General features: G+C 47.2%; 1 protein-coding gene across 5 annotated transcripts in view; it reads left to right on the top strand.

The window, feature by feature from the left end:
- FHAD1 (forkhead associated phosphopeptide binding domain 1) overlaps window positions 1-21,494 on the top strand; it is a 138,504-nt gene that overhangs the window by 24,579 nt on the left and 92,431 nt on the right. For all 5 annotated transcript variants that reach the window (XR_003794370.1, XM_029227942.1, XM_029227943.1 and 2 more), the window contains exons 3-4: window positions 529-735; window positions 16,423-16,693. Coding sequence is in view for 4 of the 5 variants with exons in the window: in XM_029227942.1 (XP_029083775.1) it covers window positions 529-735; window positions 16,423-16,693 (478 nt within the window). In the remaining variant the exon portion in view is untranslated. The remainder of the gene's footprint in view (window positions 1-528; window positions 736-16,422; window positions 16,694-21,494) is intronic.

Raw genomic sequence — 21,494 nt, 5'->3', positions numbered from 1 at the left:
CTGCATTATTACCAAAAAAATGTTATTTTAAAAATGAATAGAACAAACAAATGAAAACAACAGTTATTACAAAACCTCCCCTTAACTTTAACACTTGCAATAAATGGACAGTTGTCACTTGCCAACTGACCTTTCTGGTTTGTGTTGGGCCATTTCTGCTGTCTTGCCATTCAGGACAACCAAAAGGATACTTGCATGGGATCAGAGAACTATAAAGTGGCCAATTCCCCCCGAGTTCCCTCTTACCTCTGTGTTGCCTGACTCCCTACCCGAAAACTGGGCATCTATTCTGGGTCTGCTGTCAGGGTCTGGTGACCCTCCACTCACTAGCTGTGTGGCCTTAGGCAAGTCACTTAACCTCTCTGACCCTCAGCATCCTCCTCTTAAAATGAGGATTGCAGTGACCATCCAGCCAGATGAAGTGGTTAGCACATTGGGGCACCCAGTGTCAGTGGCACTAGTAAACATTAGGGCCCCCCTTGTTATTCCTGTTTTCCTGGCTCTGACTGTCCCCCTTCTCCATTTCAGTCTGCAGACATCGACAACCATCACGCGCTCATTGAATATAATGAGGCCGAGAGCAGCTTTGTTCTCCAGGACTTCAATTCCCGCAACGGCACATTCGTCAACGAGTGCCACATTCAGAACGTGGCTGTGAAGCTCTTACCCGGAGACATCCTGAGGTTTGGGTCCGGAGGGCTGACCTATGAACTGGTCATCGAAAACCCAGCCTCGGTGAGTCCAGGCCCCTGCGGGGAGGGGGTGGGGTGCAGAGGCGCCGTGTTGTGTCACCTTCCGTGCAGCCTAGAGCTCAGATACGGCCACAGGTGGAGTTTGTCTGGAGCGCGTCGTTCTGCTTTCGCGATTCCGCGAAGTTCAGACCCATCGCGTGGGTGCCGGGGGAGAGCGAGTCCTCGCGCCCTCTTCTGGGCATTTCGTGGAATTACATGCAAGAGTTGCCTAGCGACCAGCCCGGAGCGAGAGCATTTTCCTGAAAAGGGAAGCTTGGCGAGGGGAGGTGGAAAGCAGGTGTGTGCTTTTGAAGATGCAGAGATGGATGCTTCCTTTTTAGGCAGATCAGTGCTCTGCAACTTCCTAGCTTTGCGGCCTCGGCCAGGGTTCTCTGCATGCCTGGGTCTGGGTCTTCTCAGCGGAGCAGGGCGTTGAGAGAGTATCTATGTGTAAAAAGTCAAAGTCTCTGGCGGGAGTAGACGCTCGAGGCCTGACAGCTGTTATCACATCGGATCAGAAAGGTTCCCGGGATCAGGACCTAAAGTATGGCCCCAGGTTAAGCGGAACGTAACCCAAAACTCGCCCAGCAAAGCTCAGTCACAAGAAGTGTCTGGTTCAGTAGGGAGGAAGGATGGGGGCTGGTTAGCAACACAGTCCTGGGTCAGAACCCCAGCTCTGCCACTGGCCTACTCGGTGTGCTCTTGCACAAGCCATTGGACCCCTCGGAACCTCGGTTTCCTCATCTACAAAATGGGGCCAACGACAGCAATGACCTTGCAGGCTTATCTCGAGGGCTAAATGAGATGGTTATCATTGTAAAACTCCCAGAATAATGCCCATTCGTGGTAAGCACGCAATTAATACCTGCCATGTGTGCCCCAGAGAGACGGTGTGTTAACCTCACTCGCCAGCCCAAGAACGCTGCATGGACTGAGACCTCCGAGGCTTAAAATCCTTTCTGGGACGAGGCTGGGTATAAATAAATAAAGTTTAGGGAATCTAGACAGAATCCTGGGGTGTGGGTCCCCTAGGCAGCCCTAAATACTCACTCAGAGAAGACCAGCAGCATCCCTCAGGCCACAGGGCCCGTGACGCCGCATCCACCACGTTTGGCTTTGAAAATCTGGGGCAGTTTTCTCCTGCGGCTGCTCAGACCCATTTTCCTCCTTGGACCAACATTAAAGTGTGCTCACTCGTGGGATGCACTGGGGTCCACTGGCCTCCCTGAGGAGGGGCTCCTGACCCAGCAGGTGTTGACATGATCAGGGACTCTCAACATGGGTTCTAAGGATCCCCCTCATCAGAACCACGTGGGGAGCAGACCAACAGTGCAGGTCTGGGCTTCACCCCAGGCCTGAGGACTCATACTTAGGATTCCCAGATGAAATACAGGACACCCAGTTAAATCTGAATTTCAGATAGCAACAAATAATTTTTATGTACCGGTGTGGCCCAAATATTGCAAGGAACCACTTATGCTAAAAAAATTATTTGGTGTTTATCTGAAATTCAGATTTAACTGACACCCTATAGTTTATTATCTATTTATTTATTCACTTATTTATTTATGCGAAATCTGGCAACCATACACATCCTCCCTGGGAGAGGGGCCTGGGAATATGTATTCTCACAAGCTCCCTGATGATTCTGATTCCCAATAGTAGGGAAACCCAAATTTAGAATCATTTGTATGGAACACTTACAGAATTTTTTAGGGATCAAAGAAAAGGGGATTTCAAACTCCCAAGCCTGAAAATCCAAGTTCGCGAAGTTTGATTCAATGTGCCCCAACATGTCTGATTACAAGAATTTTTCAGGAGTGTTCAGGAAAATTACAGGTTCCCAGGCCCCCTCCCTGGGAAGTTCTGACTTTGTGGCTTTGCCCGTGGGGGGAAGAAGAGGGGGAGCAGCAAATAATATCTGCATTTTTTTCTTTTTTTTTTCCTACAAAGATATTTATTGAAATATTATTTATAGGGGCATAACATTTGAAACCTAAGTTTCCATCAAAAGGGGGCATTGTTAATAAATTATAAGGAGTTCGTTTATATATGGAATACTGTTCTGCCCTTTGAAAACACAGCTTTATTGAGATACAGTTGACATGCAATAAACGGCACAGGTTCCAAGTCCGTAAGTGGATGGGCTTTGACATATGTGTACACCTGGGAAACCGTAGCCACAATCAAGACAGTGAACAGCTCCTTCATCCTCCAAAGTCTCCTCCAATCACAGCACGTGTTGTTTGCTTGCCTGCTCTTAACAGCTTCACTGAAGCACCATTTACAGAAACTTCACCCATTTTAAGTGTCCAATTCAGTCAATCTTAATACATTTACGGAGCTGTGCAGCCATCACCACAACCTGCTTTCTGAACATTTTCATCCATTTCTATCACCCCAGACCTCGGAGAAACCTTGGAGGTACTTCACTTGGGGGTTTGTTTTTAACTTTTAATTTTCAAAATTGTGGTAAAATACACATAAAATTTATCATCTTAACCACGTTCAAGTGTACAGTTCACAGTGGCATTAAATCTATTCACGCTGTCATGCAGCCGTCACCCCCATCTATCTCCAGAACTTTGTTCATCTTCCCAAACTGAAACTCTATGCCCATCAGATAAAACCCCCTGCTTCCTTCCTCCCCTCCCACCGTGCTTTCTGTGTCTGTGAATTTGACTATTCTAGGTGCCTCATATAAATGGGATCTTACATTGTCCTTTTGTGACCATCTTATGTCACTTAGTATGATGTCCTCATGGTTCATTCCAGCTGAATAATATTTCATTGTATGGATTTTGTTTATCTGTTTATCTGTTCATCCATCCATTTTGTTTATCTGTTCATCCATCCATGGCCATTTGGGTTGCTTCCACCTTTTGGCCATTTTGAGTAAGTTTGTCATGAACATGGGTGTACAGATATGGAATGGGGACTTTAGTTGACAAGGTGCTTCTTATATAATTGTGGGAAACAGTGCTGACGACCTCTAACCTTGAGTAGATAAGACGGAAGAAGATGCTTTGTAAGAGCGGCAGGAGGAATCACTGATGTGAACAGCTAAGCGACTCACCTGCCTTCCCTTATTTCACGCTCACAGCAACCCATGAGATGGGTTCTCCCGTGATCCCCATTTTACAGACAAGGAATCCGAAACTCAGAGAGGTTAAGTAATTTCCCCAGGGCCACACAGCTAGTCAGTGCAAATTAAACACTATCCCCACTTGCGGAAAAAGGAGGGGAGAAAACCATTTAGCCTGATGCTAGCTGGAGCAGTAGCCTTGACTGGTTTTCACACAGAGGAAAGCATACTCTCACGGTCACTCGAATATACACGGATTTTTTCAATTCTTATTCAATACACGTACTTGCACGTTGCTTCATTCCTCGGGTGACTGCAGGCAGCAGCACAAGTGTTGCCCTGGCCTGTGCCCAGGGCACTTTGCAGGACTCTCCCCAACCCCATCTTCTCAAAAGTGCTCTCTGCCGGGGCGTCCCCAGCTTGAGAAGCTTCCATCCGTGACGCACTTATTCATGGAGGGGCCCTTTGCAGGGCCCGCGTGAGGGCGGCCTGTGGACTGACTGACACGTTCCTACAAATTCCGCTTCCTGATGACCCCAACCTGCTAGCTGTTTAAAAGAAGAGAGAGGGCTTCCCTGGTGGCGCAGTGGTCGAGAGTCCGCCTGCCAATGCAGGGGACACGGGTTCGTGCCGCGGAGCGGCTGGGCCCGTGAGCCATGGCCACTGAGCCTGCGCGTCCGGAGCCTGTGCTCCGCAACGGGAGATGCCGCAACAGTGAGAGGCCCGCATACGGCAAAAAAAAAAAAAGAGAGAAAGAAAGAGGGGAAAAAGGGAGAAATATTGAAGAGCATCTCTCATCAAATATTTTGAAGCCCAATTTTTCTAAGAAATTCGTGGGAAAAAAAAAAAGAGAAAGAAAGAGGGGAAAAAGGGAGAAGTATTGAAGAGCATCTCTCATCAAATATTTTGAAGCCCAATTTTTCTAAGAAATTCGTGGCCCTCTTGCTTCCGGCATGTTCTTGTTTCCAATTGATTTTGGGGTCCCTGGTGAGGGCGCTGTGTTTCCTCCTCGGGTGGAGTTTCCACGGAGGACTGCCCTGCTCTCATACAGCTTAAGTATGATGAGAACTTAACCGACAAAGAGTTCCCAAATGAAAGCACTTATTTCAGGTTTTGTGGTGACCATAACCAATAGAGGAGGGTGTGACAGCGTTTTATTGGGGGAGGGGGGTGAGGTGCGGGGCGGTTAGGAATCCAGATGTGTTCGCAGGTGTCACAGTGGTTAGAGCACGTGCCCTGAGGTCAGGCTGACTCCAGCGCCGTCCCAGCCCTGCTCTTGTACTGGCTTTTATACTGGACGTGCACAAATCGTGTGCCTCTCAGAGCCTCGGTCCCCACTCCTGTAACAATAGTTCCTACCACCTGAGTGACCGTGGTATTCAGTGCGCAAAGTACGTAAATTGCTTAGTCCAGCGTCTGGCACCTAATAAGCACATGATAACCCTCAGCTTTAGAGTCAAGCAGCCCAGCATGGAGCAGCCAGGATGCCTCCTTTGTACGTGTCCTTCTGGACAGGGGAACCTCCCCAGACCTGCCCCCACTAGCACATAAATACATTTGCGGATAAATTACCCATAGAACTACATACAAGATAGAAAAATATAAAGAAAAACTCTTGTTCGACAAAGTACACTGGCAGCCAGGATGTGCCCAGGACCATACTTTGTACATCATAGCTCTCTCATCAAAGTATTAGCTAGGGCTGCCATATTGCACAACTCCAGGGTCACCATTCACAACGTGGTCCATGTGGATGGCGCCCACTGAAGCTGTGCAGGACATAACCCGCAGGGCCGTTTGCAATGCCCTGAAGCAGCCGTTGATTGATACCATAGAGTCTTGGCACCAGGTGTGGGAAATTGAAGTCATAAGGTCAGGTGTGCCTGCCGTATTGTGGGTTTTGTTTGTTGTTGCCTTTATTCGTGCTTTCTGAGCTCTGGGAAAGGAGGTGTAGAAACAAGCTGTGCTAGTCACAGTGGCGCCGTTCTTACAAGGCAGCTGAGTAAGGAAACCCACGTCACCCATATGTATAAATCATGTCTTTCTCTGTTCTGAAATACGGCAAAACTGAGGGAAATGGCCAGAATAAAAAAGGAAGCCAGGCGCCACAAATGACGTGCCGAGTTGCTCCATGAGGGGGTTGACAGCTCCTTGGCAGCAGCCCCCATCCCCATGATCCTGGATACTGTCTTCTGTCCCTGCAATGTCATGACGTCCTGTCTTGAGAGAAGAGCGCCCTCTGTCGGCCGATATTCCTTGCTGCTTTAATGGGGAAGCTCTGCAGAACACAATCGAGAAAGCAAGGGCTTTGGAGTTTGATGGACCCAAGTTGAAATGCCAGCTGCAACTGACTTTACCTTTCTGAGCTTCAATTTCCAATTTCTGCCAAGGAGCTACTCATTAATCCCAGGTCCTCTTTCCCCCTTCAGTTTTTTTTATAGAGGTCCCTGGGACCACCCCTATCATGGCACAAACTGAGGCTCAGAAAGTTCCAGCGACTTCCCCAAGGTTAGGCATCAGTCATATAGATCCAGAGCCAGGATTAAAAGCCAGCTCTCCTGAGTCCCTTGGAGGCTTTTCCTAATAGCACGAAGCATCGTGGGGCCGTGAGAGCCCAGGCAGGTCCTCACTGCCCAGCAGTTAAGGAAGTTCTTGCAATTCCCAGTCCAACCTGCAATTTCACACGCTGACAGGGGATGATTCATTATGTGGGTAAAAACGAAAGCCACTGATAATAGAAGAAAATGCATTCTCAGTTATCTGGCTTCCTTGCTTGTTTGGTTGGCTCCACTAACTTTTTTTTCAGCTGCACCAACGCAGGATCTTAGTTCCTCAACCAGGGATCAAACCTGCACCCCCTGCATTGGAAGCGTGGAGTCTTAACCACTGGACGGCCAGGGAAGTCCCTGGCTCCACTAACTTCTTTTTCTTTATTTTCTTTATTTTATTTATTCATTTTTGGCTGCGTTGGGTCTTCGTTGATGCACGCGGGCTTTCTCTAGTTGCGGCGAGCGGGGGCTACTCTTCGTTGCAGTGCGCAGGGTTCTCATTGCGGTGGCTTCTCTTGTTGCGGAGCACGGGCTCTAGGTGCGTGGGCTTCAGTTGCTGTGGCACACGGGCTCAGTAGTTGTGGCTCGCGGGCTCTAGAGCACAGGCTCAGTAGTTGTGGCCCATGGGCTTAGTTGCTCCGCGGCATGTGGGATCTTCCTGGACCAGGGCTCGAATCTCTGTCCCCTGCATTGGCAGGCGGATTCTTAACCACTGCGCCACCAGGGAAGCCCATCCACTGACTTTTTACCAGGGATATTGCTGCCGTTCCTGGACAAATTCAGTTGCCCCCTTTCTTCTTCTTTTTTGGTGATGATGATAATACCTGATGGCTAATGTTTTATGCTCATTCATTATGGACCAGGAAGTGTTCCAAGCATTTCATGTGCACTATCTCACCCACTTCTCACAGACTAAGAAATGGCTGTTATCATCCCTATTTTTTACAGACAAGGCACAAAAATAACACACTCATCAGGGTCACAGAGGAGGAGCAGAGCAGGGAGCTGGACCAGATTCCGTGTAATGCCAAATCCCAAGTTCTTAACCAGAGGTTGGCAAACTATGGCCCAGGGCCAAATGCAGGCCATCGCCTGTTTTTGTAAAGTTTCACGGGAACACAGCCATCCCATTCACTTCAGTATTGCCTACGTTGTCTGCTACAACGGCAGAGTTAGCTGGGCAGATCATATGGCACGCAGGGCTGGAAATATTGACTGTGTGGCTCTACAGAAAACGTTTACCAGCCTCTGCCTGTAACACTGGTGCTGTGCTGCCTCTTTCATTTCACTTGGTTTCTGAAAGAAGAACTGAAAATAGAGGGGGAGCTGGGGAGGAAGAACTCACTCAGATTGAGCCTTACTGCGTGCCGGGAAATGTGCTGGTTAATAGCTTAAGTTTACTGAGGAATAAGAAAAAACAGACAAGCTGGAAAAATAAATTTTGAACAGTCTTTTCAACACCTCTTTAAAAAAGAGCTGGAAATATGTGGTTCTAAATATACGTACACATATATATGCATTTGCTTATATAGTAATAATATAATTACATGGACAGGTATCTGATACATATACTAGACATTAACATATTATATATACAACAGATGCATATTATAAATGTTCCCTGTTTCTTCAACTGGAAAGTTTTCTTTTAAAACTGTGGAATGTTGGGAATTCCCTGGTGGTCCAGTGGTTAGGACTCAGTGCTCTCACTGCTGAGGGCCTGCTGAGGGTTCAATTCCTGGTCAGGTAACTAAGATCCCACAAGTGCACGGCGAGGCCAAAAAACCAAATAAATAAAACTATGGAATGTCTTCTCTGGGTCACTTTTGAAGCAGAAATTTGGGGTTTGTAGCCTGAAGCCTGCTGTAGCTAGAGAACTATTTGTCTGTCAAAGTCTCTCTAAGCAGCGTTTTACTACTTGTCTTATGATCGGTTCCTTGGTCTTAAATCATTCTTCTCTGGAGACGCTGCTTTACTTTTATACGTTTAAAGGTAAATTTGGTGCATGATTACAGTCTGGTGGGTTTTATCTGAGCATGTCATTACCTTTAAAACAACTTTCATTCTAAGTACATAGTGATGCTTATGCTAACGTCTCCATAAGCATACTGTCCAGGAAATGTTATTGTTTGCAAGTGTCAGAAAACCAACTGAAACTAGCCTAGGCAATAAAAAAACAAACAAAGCTCATGTAACTGAAAAGGCCAAACGCTGCAGCTTAGGCCCAGCTGGATCCAGGCGCCCAAATCATGGTCAGGAATCTGACTCTTTCTTCCCTGTTAGCCTCACAATCTCAGACAGACTCTTGCCTCACCTGTAGGAAAGTGGCCCCCAGCAGCCCCAGCACCCTACAAAGTAGCAGTGGCTTGGATCATGGGGCTTCCCCTGAACCAATCACTGAGGCCAGGGGCAAGGAATATGCTCTGATTGGCCAGGCCTGGGTTATGGGCTCACCCCTGGAGTGGAAGGGTCAGAGTTATATGGACTCGGGATTGTCAGGGAAAGGGTGTCTTCCTCGCAAAAAATTAAGGTGCCCGTCCAGAAGATGGAAAAAATGGATGCGGGGTAGGCAAAAACAAAGAAGATGTCCATGACATTAGGAAGCATTCCTATTGCCTAAGTGGAACCTTCCTAACGGGATTTGCCACTAGGGATCTGGGGGGAGGAAAATGACGAATAATCCACTTTTCCATTGGAAAAGTCCCAGGCCAGTCTCCAAGGAAGCAGAGTTGCTCATTTCTCTCCTCTGGTGAACAGGTGTGATGAGAAGCTCAGAGTCGGGGCCTTAGTTGTTCATCCCCAAGAAGGGTGGCGTTTCCACGTTCCTGGGACCTCTGAATAGGGCCCGTTCTTGAGGAAGATGTGGCTTTACTGTACCCGGGGTTGAGAAGCCGGCAACTGAGTGAATGACCAGAGACCATGGTGCCCTTCACAACAAAACCTCTTTCTGGTCAAGCTCTGTCATCTCCTACCTGACCTTGTAGGATTTCCTCTACCCTGTGCTCTTACAGGTCCCGTGGGGACCTACTGATGTGATGAGGAATCCTGAGGCTGGGTGTTTTATATCAAAGGCGATTTCCCGAGACCAGTGAAGTGGAGGGCATGGGGCAGCAGACAGCCTCAGGCTCGGCATCGGCAGCAAAAACTCACACAAAAGGACCCCTGAGGCTGTGTGGCCACCAGATGTCTGCAGACGATGCAGGTGACATCAGGGGAGGTGGAGATGGGAGCGCGGGCTGAACCCTTAGCATCCTGCTGAGACAGAACTGGGCCGCTTCCTGCTTCCTCTGGCAGACCACACCCTTTGTTACCAAACCAGAGCCACATTGCTCCTTCTCTTAATTTAGTTGATGATCATTCATTCATTCATTCATTCCGTCTCTCAACCTGGCAAGACCGAATTGAAGTAGGGCCAAGTCCAGGGGTAGCAAAAGCTATCTGCAAATATCCGGCTGTTTTCTCATTAGATTCTATTTCCCATTTTATGGACTGACCAGGAAGCTGATTAGAACTTGAAAGGAAAGGAAAAACCGTAAGATTGAAGATTTACAAGAAAATGGGGGCTGGGAAAAACCCAAACAAATGACTTTTCTGAACAGCTCAAAGGGACTTAATTCTTTTAAGTTCCAAAACCTAAAAATAATGTATAACTTGGTGGTTCTGTGTTCTAAATGTATAATCCTGATTTCTCACACTGAAACCCCGTACATAATTTACCCTTGTCTTGGGGACTTAGAATTATTACCCCTCTCTGAGTTACGGTGACACCCCGGGAGCTGTTGAGATAAAGGCCATTTGTCCTGGCACCAAGTAGCCCCCTCTCCTGGCTTCTGAGATCTACTGGCCACGTTTTATAGTCTCCATTCTGTCTTTCCAGGTCCATGGCTCCTCCATGCTGTGGTCAGTGTGCCTGCTTGGCACCATCACCCCTACCCCCCAGGCCCTTCCAGACCTCCACATCTCTGTATGTTAAATTCTTCTGTAAAGAAGACGGTCTCTTCTCCCTCCTTTACGTATTTACTCACTAATGTATCTATGTCAGTATGGACTCATGTATACTTATTTTACACTTTGAGTTATAATCCAATACTCATTAACTATTTCATCGCTCAAATTCTTCCAGCCTTGGCCACTGGGAGCTCTTTCAGGTTGGTTGCTGTGTCCTTGAGCATCTCCCCACCTTTTCGTTTTGGGCACTTCCTTACTCTCTGCTGTTACGAGATGCGCCAGGCTTAGCATGTATTTTCCCCATCCCAGCCCCAGAATCAAAGTCCTTTTTATTTACACTCTGTTTGCCAAATGTTCAGCTCAGTCAACGAACACCTACCATGAGTAGCAGGCACTCTGCTGGGTGCCAGTACAGCCAGTGATTGGCTGGTAAGTATTTGATGACCAGCTCTCTGGAAAAAGTAAAGTACATGCATGCATAGCATAAGGTTTACTGATATAAAGAATGTGTAGCACAGTCTTTCCACATAACAAGAAATACAGTACTCTTTCTTGTAAACTCTATATAGCCAGCTGAGTCTCACAGAATGCTTTCATTGACTTTAGCTGAACTCTTGTATCCACAGCCAATTTCTCATTGCAGTTGACGAATGAGAGAGCTCCCGACCTGAGCTCTGGTGGATATTCTGGGATATTTTGGATTTATGAATAATACAAGTGAGAAAAGAAAGACAAAGACATTAGAAGAACATCACACGTTCATCAGTGACATGAGTGACTTTTCTGCTGCATCAGATAATTTTCAAATACAGGAAGAACGTTTCCCCGATTTTTTGTTCTATTCATAACATAATGGCTAAGACACAACATGCTTTTTTGTATAATCTGCATTGTTAACATTTTCTCCATTACCGTCTTAAGTCTAGGCAATCAACAAAACAAACAAACAAACAAAAAATCAAGCTCTACATGAACCACCATTATTAAACCTATTTGTAAAAGTTTTTAAAAATCAAGCCCTGATTTATAACGTTTCCTGATTTCTATGGTGTAATACGCCCTCCACGGTCAAGTTCAAGCTCCCAATGACACATCCCTGAATACGGAGATGGAAAGAGAGGTGTGGTAACACATCGCTATGTAGCATTTCCAACAGACACATATAGTAGAGCGAAATAACCTCAAGAGCATACGTAATAATAAAATAGAGTAAAATAATTAGGAAGGGGTGAGTTAAGTTTGTATCACCTTTGTTTCTGATATAATTTAATTGTAAATTTATGTAAGTTAATTCTTATTAATGGCTGTGTTTATCAACCAGTTGGCAAAATTCCTGGTCATTTAACAATCGGTTCTCTGGGCGGGTACCAGCTGGCCCCAGCACTCCTCTGGTACAGCAGTGAACATACCACAGGTCTTCCCGGATGGAGGCCGGGGTCCTCTGAGCTGCTTCCAGGGCATGGCATGTACCAGACGAATAACACTTCCATAAGACAGTTGTCAGTGTTCCTAAAAAATCCCGTTTCTAAGTAGCCCATGCGATGTCTTGTGGTTTTTCACACCATCTAATGCTCATTTCCTTTTTTTAACTTGGAAAGTATCCTATCATTCACTAACCAACCATCTAAGATCTGTTTGTGAGTATGGAAAGCAGGTAATAAATCATGACTTCGAGTAACCTAGAAGTCCTAAGAGCACAGGTATTGGAGTCAAATAGTGTCACCGCTTCCTGGCTGTGAGACCTTGGGCAAGTCATTTAACCTCTCTGAGCTTCAGTTTCTTAATCCACACAATGAGGGGTAAAATGCCTCCTCCAAGATTATTCTGGAGATCAGATGAGACCACATGCGTTAAGTGCCCAGCAGAGTCTGTGGCACATCTGTGGCTTCTCTACACAGTGGCTCATAGCCGTTGTATTGTCCACAATTACTTACAAATGGCAGAGCAGATAACAAGCTCTCCAAGGGCAAGGTCTAAGTTTCCACCTTCTCTGCAGGCTCCAGGGCTTCCTGGCAGAATTCATGTGTACTGTAGGCACTCAATGTGCAAACTACCTTGAATTTTTTTAGGGTCTCCCATTCAACCTACACTCTTTACAGGGTTAGAAGCAGATGTTGGAGAAATAACACAAAGAACAAGTAGATAATATGAAAAAAAATGGATAGTGATTTCTTGAGTAAATCATTGACCCGTGTTTATTAAAGCTAATATAAATTCAGCCGTGGATGTGGTCATGGTTAATCCAGGTGGTTGACAACCTGCTATTTTAAAGGTAGTATGGAAAAGAAGTCAGGAGTATAACATATGCTACCTCAAAAACAAAACAAAGAACCCAACCATGGCAACATACCATACGGTCAGAGAACAGACACAAAGAAAGAGAAAAGGCATTAGCATGTATTTTTAAATTAAAGTTTCTAAAAACAGACTTGGGGACTTTGCCGGTGACACAGTGGATAAGAATCCACCTGCCAATGCAGGGGACACAGGTTCGAGCCCTGGTCCAGGAAGATCCCACATGTTGCGGAGCAACTAAGCCCGTGTGCCACAACTACTGACCCTGCGCTCTAGAGCCCACGAGCCACAACTACTGGGCCCGCGTGCCCCAGCTACTGCAGCCCATGCGCCTAGAGCCCACACTCCGAAACAAGAGAAGCCACCGCAAGGAGAAGCCCGTGCACCACAACAAAGAGTAGCCCCGGCTCGCCGCAACTAAAGAAAGCCTGCACGTAGCAACAAAAACCCAACACAGCCAAAAATAAATAAAATTAAATCTAAAATAAATAAATAATAAAAACAGACTTGTTGATGACTGACCTTGACCCCATGCTTCCTGTACACCCCAGAGCTGGCTTTTGATGTGAGTCTTTTTCTTATGTTTGCTTTTCTCCCTGCCTGTTTCATTGTAGTTACCAGCAGCAATTTCTGAGAAAACCTTGACCTTCCCTGTGATAGAGCAAGCCGGCAAACTAGAGAAAACCAACTTTAACCATCCAGCTAAAGCTACCCTCAACCAACACACTTCAGAGAAAAAAGAAAAACCCAAACTTTATTTTTTAATTTTTAAACCCGAAGAGCTTGGAGTCTCTGCTGCATTTACACATCTTTCGCTCCTTCCCCCTAGGGGCCCTATCGTTCAGGCTCTGTGTGCTGCAAGCGACAGAAACCAGCTCTAGCCGGCCTCAGGGATAGAGCACTTCAAGGTAGCACCCCAGCCAGGGCTCAAAACCAGCTTCCTTATCTTCCCCACCATGTTCACAGCAGCATAGTTACAATAGCCAAGAGGTAGAAACCACCCAAGTGCCCATGACGCTTAATGGATAAACAAAATACACTCTAAACTGTACGATGGAATATTATTTAGCCTTAAAAATGAAGGAAATTCTGACATGTTACAACACGGATGAACCTTGAGGACACGATGCTAAGTGGAATACACCAGTCACAAAAAGACAAGTACCACGTGATTTCACTTATCTGAGGTACTTGGTACTTAGAGTAGTCAAATTCATAGAGACAATGTTGGTCACCACGGGCTGGGTGGCAGAGGGAATGGGGAGTTGTTGTCTAATGGTGATAGAGTTTACGTTTTGCAAGACGAAAAAGTTCTGGAGATCCATCTCACAGTAATGTGAATATACTTAACACCACCGAACTATATACTTTAAAATGGCTAAGATGATAAATTTTATGTTGCAGGTTATTTACCACAATTTGAAAAATAAATAAACAGCTTCTCTCTCTCCATGTCTGGGCTCCACTCCCTCATGCTGGCTGCATTCTGAAGTCCCGCCAGGTCACTCCAGATCCTGGTGTCCAGCCAAGTCTTCTTGCGTCTCCTTGGCTCTGATTGGATCACTTGCCCCACCACTGAACCAATCAGTATGGCCAGGGAGTGTGATTGGCTGATTGCTTAGCCCCACCCACAGCAATGGGCCGACAGATTGGGAGAGAGATTCCTGGAATTTCCAGAAGAGCCGGGTGGGTTGTAGCCTGTCCACTACAGCAGTGGACCACTTGAGGCGTGAGATATGACCACTCCCTTTAGCACCCTGGCAGTTAGTGGGCAGTGAGGCACATCTACCTGAGCATCCCAGCACAAAAGGGATTTCCTCGGGCTTCCCCGGTGGCACAGCGGTTGAGAGTCCGCCTGCCGATGCAGGAGACACGGGTTCGTGCCCCGGTCCGGGAGGATCCCACATGCCGTGGAGCGGCTGGGCCCGTGAGCCATGGCCACTGAGCCTGCTCGTCCGGAGCCTGTGCTCCGCAACGGGAGAGGCCACGACAGTGAGAGGCCCGCGTACCGCAAAAAAAAAAAAAAAGGAATTCCTCCACACTACCCGTGGTCTCTAGATTTGTTTTCTAGCAGGCGGGGGTAAAACATATTCAAATTTCCCCCTTCCCACCTTCAGCCCTTTCATTCGATAAATCTTTATTAAATAGATGAGGAAAGGTTATAGAAATGATTGAGGCAAGACAGCCCCAGAGGAGAGGACGGGAAGGGATAGGATGCATGGAGAAGTTAGTGCAAGGCAGGAGCAGGACACCTCAGCTTCTGAAAGGAGAGAAAGGAAGAAAGCTTAGGTGGAGACCGAGGTGCCCACACTGGAGAGAAATTCGAATCTTCACATAAGGTAACAAAGTTCTGGAACACTGCCAAGTCCGTTCCTGAAGCAGGTTTCAACAGGGCCAGTGTCATCATAAATGCTGGGCCAGGTGTCACCAGGCAATTGGAGTTTGATTTTCCTGAACAGTATTCTCCCTGACTCCAAAAAAGTCTTCAGGGGAATTCACCGGCTTCTTGACTTGGCTGGGAAAGACTGTAGCTAAAAGACTGGTGTGGGAACCTGAGTGAGTGGAGAACCTTCCTCTTGAATACAATCCAGCTGGAGCTATAGGAAGTTCTGTCTGCCAGCGCTCCTATTTCGGAAGCATTCTGTCCTGTTTCTCATTATGTGTCTCCGGTCTGAAGAAAGCGAAACGTGGCCCGCCACAGGCAGCAAACCTTTGAACTTAGCTTCTTACTTGAAAAGTGTGTTTTTTTCTGCCAAGAGACTGGGGGCGGGATGGTGGGGGGGCAGAGGAGGGAGAGAGAGACAGAGAGGGAAAGAGCTTTCCAGAACCCCAGTCCCACCACCCTCTCCACCACCACCTGAGCTTGGTGAATTCCTTAACCTCTCCATGCCTCATTTGTAAGCTAGGAATAAGGAGAGCTCCTCCCCTGCAGGGCTATTGTGAGAAATCGGTGAGTAATTACAATAAATGGTAGCATTCACGATGTCACGGTTTAACCACTAGGCTCGGGGTGGGCCGGCCACAACAGCATTAACCAAGACAAAGCCAGGTGTCAGCACCTCTCAGCATTTGCTTCTCCCGGTTTAGATGGATTTTGATGTGCTCTCTGTTGAAAGTAGCTACAGACATCTTCCGCTGGGTCAGATGAAAAAAGGTTCCCTCGATAGATATTTATGGAGCGTCTGCCAAGAATCAGATGTGGCTGATGTTGAGAATCACAGGTTAATGAGCCAGCTGGGGTGCCGGCCACCCCAGAGCCCTCGGCTTTGGGGAACAGACGGAATGGGAGTGCCAGAGAGAGAGACAGTGTGGATGTGTGTGTCCTGGAGAGCTCATTCATTCTTTCAACCAGTATTTAAGGACCTACTCTGTATGTGCCAAGGGTTTATTCTAGGAGCTGAGGATACGGTGCTGAGCAAGGTAGACAAAAAGCTCTCACCCTCGAGCTCAGAGGTGGCGTTCTACCAGCTCAGACGCTCACTACCACATCTGTGATCCTGGGAAAGTCACTAGGTCTTGCTCAGCCTCGGGCTCATCACAGAGCATCAGGGGTATTAAACGAGGTAATGCATGCGAATCTTTTGACTGGGTGCCTGGCACGAAGGCTGCACCCAATAAATGGTGGTGCAATAGTGTGCAAGGTGACCCATGGTGGGGACCACCATCCCAAATTTGGGGAGAGTCTGGGAGGGCTTCCTGGGAGAAGTGACTTATACGCTGAAATCTAGGGCAGCAATTATGTCGCCGGGACAGAAGGGTGAAGACCACCCCAGCTGCTCGTAACCTCCCCTGACCCTCTTCTCTGCCCCTGCAGGTCTCCTTCCCATGGGTGAGGGGCCCAGCACCTTGGCCAAGGCCACAGCCACCTCGGGCCACCCAGCAACCGAACCAGTCACCCTCACCACCACAGACCCCCTTCCACCCGGGCATCTGGCCAGCGCCAGTGCAGAGGAGCTGGTCCCCGGGATTCCCCGGGCCCCCCATGGTCCCACCTGCCTCCCACAAGCGGCCCGTGAGTGCCAGCGGGAAGATGTTCTCCTTCGTGGTGGACAGAGCCGCCCACAGGGTTCCCATCATCAAGCAAGGTACTCATGGGTGCTTCCGTGGCGGCTTAGGGGATGGGCTTTTGGCTAGGAGGATGGGTCTCGGTTTCTGCTTTCCCCCTTTTTTAAAAAAAAAAATTTTTATTGAGGTACAGTTGATTTACAGTGTTGTGTTAGTTTCAGGTATGCAGCAAACTGAATCTGTTAAACATATACATGTATCCACTCTTTTTTAGATTCTTTTCCCATATAGGCCACTACAGAGTATTGAGGAGAGTTCCCTGTACTATCCAGTAGGTCCTTCTTAGTTATCTATTTTATATATAGTATTGTGTATGTCAATCCCTCTCTTCCAATTTATCCCTCCCCCCTCTTATTCCCGGTAACCATAAGTTTATTTTCTACATCTGTAACTCTGTCTCTGTTTCGTAGATAAGTTCATCTGTACCTTTTTTTAGATTCCACATATAAGCGAGATCATATGATATTTGTCTTTCTCTGGCTTTTGTTCTCTGATTCTGAAGTAGAACATAATCAATTGTGAAAAAATTGGGGTAAGCAGAAAGTTAGAAAACAGTAAAAGATAAGCTGTCACGCCTATCACCGGAGTTCTCCCTGTTGACTTTTTGGCACAAACTCCTCCAAGACTGTGCTCTGCCCATCTGCAGACGTCAGTACCTCTGTGGTGAGTGTGTGTGTGTGTGTGTGTGTGTGTGTGTGTGTGTGTACGTATATATGAATATATATGAATGTGTGTCAGAATCTAAATTTATATACTTTGACTCAGATGTACGGACATATTGGTAATTGAAATCCCTCTTGCCTTAGGAGGTTTTTAAATATTTTATTACCATTTTACAGGTTAGAGGAGACTGAGGCTTATGGAGAAAATTACTTCTCCGGAGGTGATATATTCAATCTAATCTAAGCTCACACTTTTCAGTCAGATTTAAGGCTGGTTATCTCAGTGACTGTCACTCACAGCCTGGTCACTTTGGGGACACACAGCCATCAGGGTTTCCTTCGCCCCCCCTCCCCACCAGAAGGCCGCATGGCATTTGGGGAGGAGAATTCCTGTCTGTCACCATCCTCTTGGCCTTGCCAGCCTTACTGGCGGAGTAGCTGGGTGGACTTAGTCCCTGGCATGATTCCCAGGTTTCTCCTGTGGCCACTGGTGTGAAGGTCCCATTCTCTGTTTTCTGCGTCCCAGCCCCAGACCCCTCTGAGTCCCCAGGTCTCTCGATGCCTCCACACCCTTCCCTGGTCTCACTCAGGACCACTCACCTAGTCACCTCCCTCAGCCATTCAAATAATAGTTATTATTCTGGGCTTCCCTGGTGGCGCAGTGGTTGAGAGTCCACCTGCCGATGCAGGGGACACGGGTTCGTGCCCCAGTCCGGGAGGATCCCACGTGCCGCGGAGCGGCTGGGCCCGTGAGCCATGGCCGCTGAGCCTGCGCGTCCGGAGCCTGTGCTCCGCAACGGGAGAGGCTACAACAGTGAGAGGCCCGCGTACCGCAAAAAAAAAAAAAAAAAAAAAATTATTATTCTGAAATATACAGACTAAGGAGCAAATGAAAGGCATCTCTGCAGTTTACATCGTCGTCATCATCACCTAAGGAACGCTCATGTACCTACCACCCAGTTAAGAAATTACTCAGCCATTTCCCCCCAGCATTTTAACGTGAAAACGTTCAAACATACAGCAAAGCAAAAAGAATTTTACAGAGAACAGCTCTCCTCCTAATTCTACCGCTAACACTTTGCTATACTCTTTATTACATTTCTGTCTACCCATCCTTCTTGTCCTGCATTAATCCACCTTATTTTTTGATGCATTTCAAAATAAATAGCACACATCTGTAGTCCTCCCCCTAGATGTTTTAGCACATATACCATTAACTAGAATTCAACATTTTTTGTCTCCTTCATGTAAAATTAACACACAGTGTGTATTAGTTATCATGATTGCATAACAAATTCTCCCCAAACTTAGCAGCCTAAAGCAAAAATCAAACATGTGTTATCGTCTGTACGGTTTCTGTGGGTCAGGAATTTGGGAGCAGCTTAGCTGGACGGCTGTGGCTCAGGGTCCCTCGTAAGGCTGCAGTCGTCTGAAGGCTTGACCTAGGCCGAGGATCCAGTTCCAAGACGGCGTGCTCTCATAGCTGTCAGCAGGAGGCCCCAGTTCCTCACCACATGGGCCTCCCCAGAAAGTGGCTGGAGTGTTTTCATGACGCAGCAACTGCTCCTCCTGAGCAAGTGATCCTGGAGAGCAAGATGGAAATGGCAGCATCTCTTGTGACTAAGCCTCAGGAGTCGTGCCCTGTCATTGCTGCAGTGTCCTGCTGGTTACACAGGGCGTCACCCTCCAGTGTGGGAGAACACTACACACGGGCCTGAAGACCAGGAGGCGGGGGTTATCGGCAGTCACCTTGGAGGCTGGCTACCACAGCCTGCCCTCGGGTCCTCAATGATTCACACTCCTCCTCCTCTCTCCCGAGGCCCCCCAGAATCTCACCCCATTAACAGCATCAGCTCAAATTCCAGAATCTCATCAAGTCCAGGTACAGATGGGGCTCATGGGTGTAGTTCCTTAAGTTCAGCTCATCAAGTCCCACTTCCAGAAATCTGAAGACCGATGAACAAAGTGTCTGTCCCTCACACACCCAGCATGTATTGGTGGGACAGACATAGCATAACTGCTACATACACTCCTCTTGTTCCAAAAGAAGAAAAACAGGAAACACACAGGAGTCACTGGCCCAAAGCAGTTCTGAAATCCAGCTGGGAAAATATTGGCAGTTCCTTGATTGGGCTTCAGTCCAACTCTTGCCCAGAAATGACTTTCCAGGGCTCTTGGCTCTGCCCCCTGGTCCCTGAGTTCCACCTTCTGAGTCGTCCTACCTTTCCTATGAAAGGTATCACATGTATGTGGCTGCATAATTTTATAGCCTGCTTCCTGCCTGTAGAAGCTTGGAGGTCCAGACGCTTCTTTTACTTTTGTGGGTCTCTGTCAGTCTGAGTTGGCAGTGCGTCTTATTGGGGTTCATCCTACTAGGCAAAACCCACGCCCACAGATTTTTTTGACACAAGCCCTTCCACCATGGGCTTCTGCAAAGACTGACAAAGGACAGAAGCTTCTTAGAAGCCCAGTTCTTTGACCGAAGGGTTCTCTTGGACACTGCCCTGGATCTGTATTCTTACAGATAGATTTTACAACCTATCAAATCTATCTTACAGATAGATGTTTCTTACAGATAGATTTTACAACAAAGGATTTTACAACCACACCCTCAGCTTCTTCTCTAGACTGTGTTTTCTTGAGAGCGCCCTTGATTTGATCTTTGCCCAGAACCTGTTTCTTGCATTTCATTTGCCACCTGGAGAGGCAGGGAATTTTCAAGCCCAGAGCACTGCCCTGGTTTAACAGCCCTTCCTTTAACTGTCTGTCCGCCTCACATTTCACTATAAGTAGCAAGAAGTAACCAGGCAGCACCTTCCAAGACTCTGTCTGGGACTCTCTTTAGCTTGACCACTCAGCCTCACCACGAACATTTTCTACCTTCCTCATGACCACAGGCAACGTGTTATGAAACCTTCTGCCACCACCTAACAAGGATCCCTTAACCCCAGTAACATTTTCCTCACTTTCCTGGAAACCTTCCCTCACTGCCTCCTCAAAGGCCATCGGGCTTCTACTAAGACTATTCAGGCTTTCTCAAAGACTCTTGGCAAGAGTCCTCCAGCTTCTGCCCACTGTTCCATCCCAAACCACTCCACATTTTAGGGTTTTTGTTAAATTTTGCGTCACTCCTTGTGCCAAAACCTGTATTTGCTACTTATTGCTGCTTAACAAATTACTGCAGGATGTAATGGCCTAAAACAACAGTAAACATTTATTATCTCATAGTTTCTCTGAGTCAGGAATTTGGGAATGGCTTAGCTGGGTGATTCTTGCTCAGGATTTTTCATGAGGTTGCAGTAATGGTGTTGGCTGGGGCTGTGGTCATCTGGAGGCTTGTCTGGGGCTGGAGGACCCATCTCTAGGATGGTTCACTCACATGGCTTTTGGTAAGAGGCCTCAGTTCTTCACTAAGTGGACCTCCCCATAAGTTGCTTGAGTATCCTCAATGACATGGCTGCCGGCTCCTCCAGACAAGTGGTCCTAGAGAGTGAGGCAGAAGCTGCAATGTCTTTTATGATCTAACCTCAGGAATCAAACTCTGTCATTTCTGCAATATCCTTGGTTACATAGATAAGCTTTGTTATGGACTGAATTGCATTCCCCCAAAATTCATATGCTGAGGCCTCAATCCCAATATCGCAGAATGTGACTATATTTGGAGATAGCGTATTTAAATAGATGAGTAAGTTAAAATGAGACGATTGGGTGGGCCCTAATCCAAGGGCTGGTGTCCTTGTAAGAAGAGAGAGAGACGCCAGGGATGCACGTGCACAGAGAAAAGGCCATGTGAGGACACAGCAGGAAGGCGGCCGTCTGCAAGCCAAGGAGAGAGGCCTAACCCTGCCCACACCTTGATCTTGGACTTCTAGCCTCCAGAACTGTGAGAAAATGAATTTCTTTTGTTAAGACCTCCTGTGGTGCTTTGTTATGGCAGCCCAAGCTAACTAATATAAAGTCCATCCAGTATTGGAGAGGATGATGCAAGGGTCTGAATACCAGGAGACAAGAATCAGTGGGGCCATCTTGGAGACTGGCTACCACACCATGAAAGGTATAGATCTTGAGTGTGCTTACTGAGTTTTGACGGTCGTGTACACCTATGTAACCCGAATTCCTATCAAGATATAGAACATTACCATCACCCCAGAAAGTTCCC

Source organism: Monodon monoceros, unplaced genomic scaffold, assembly GCF_005190385.1.
Source record: "Monodon monoceros isolate NGI ecotype Baffin Bay Population unplaced genomic scaffold, NGI_Narwhal_1 Super_Scaffold_18, whole genome shotgun sequence".
In the NCBI taxonomy this organism is placed as follows: domain Eukaryota; kingdom Metazoa; phylum Chordata; class Mammalia; order Artiodactyla; family Monodontidae; genus Monodon; species Monodon monoceros.
The sequence above is the reverse complement of the archived record's forward strand: the minus strand, read 5'-3'. Positions and strand labels throughout refer to the sequence as shown.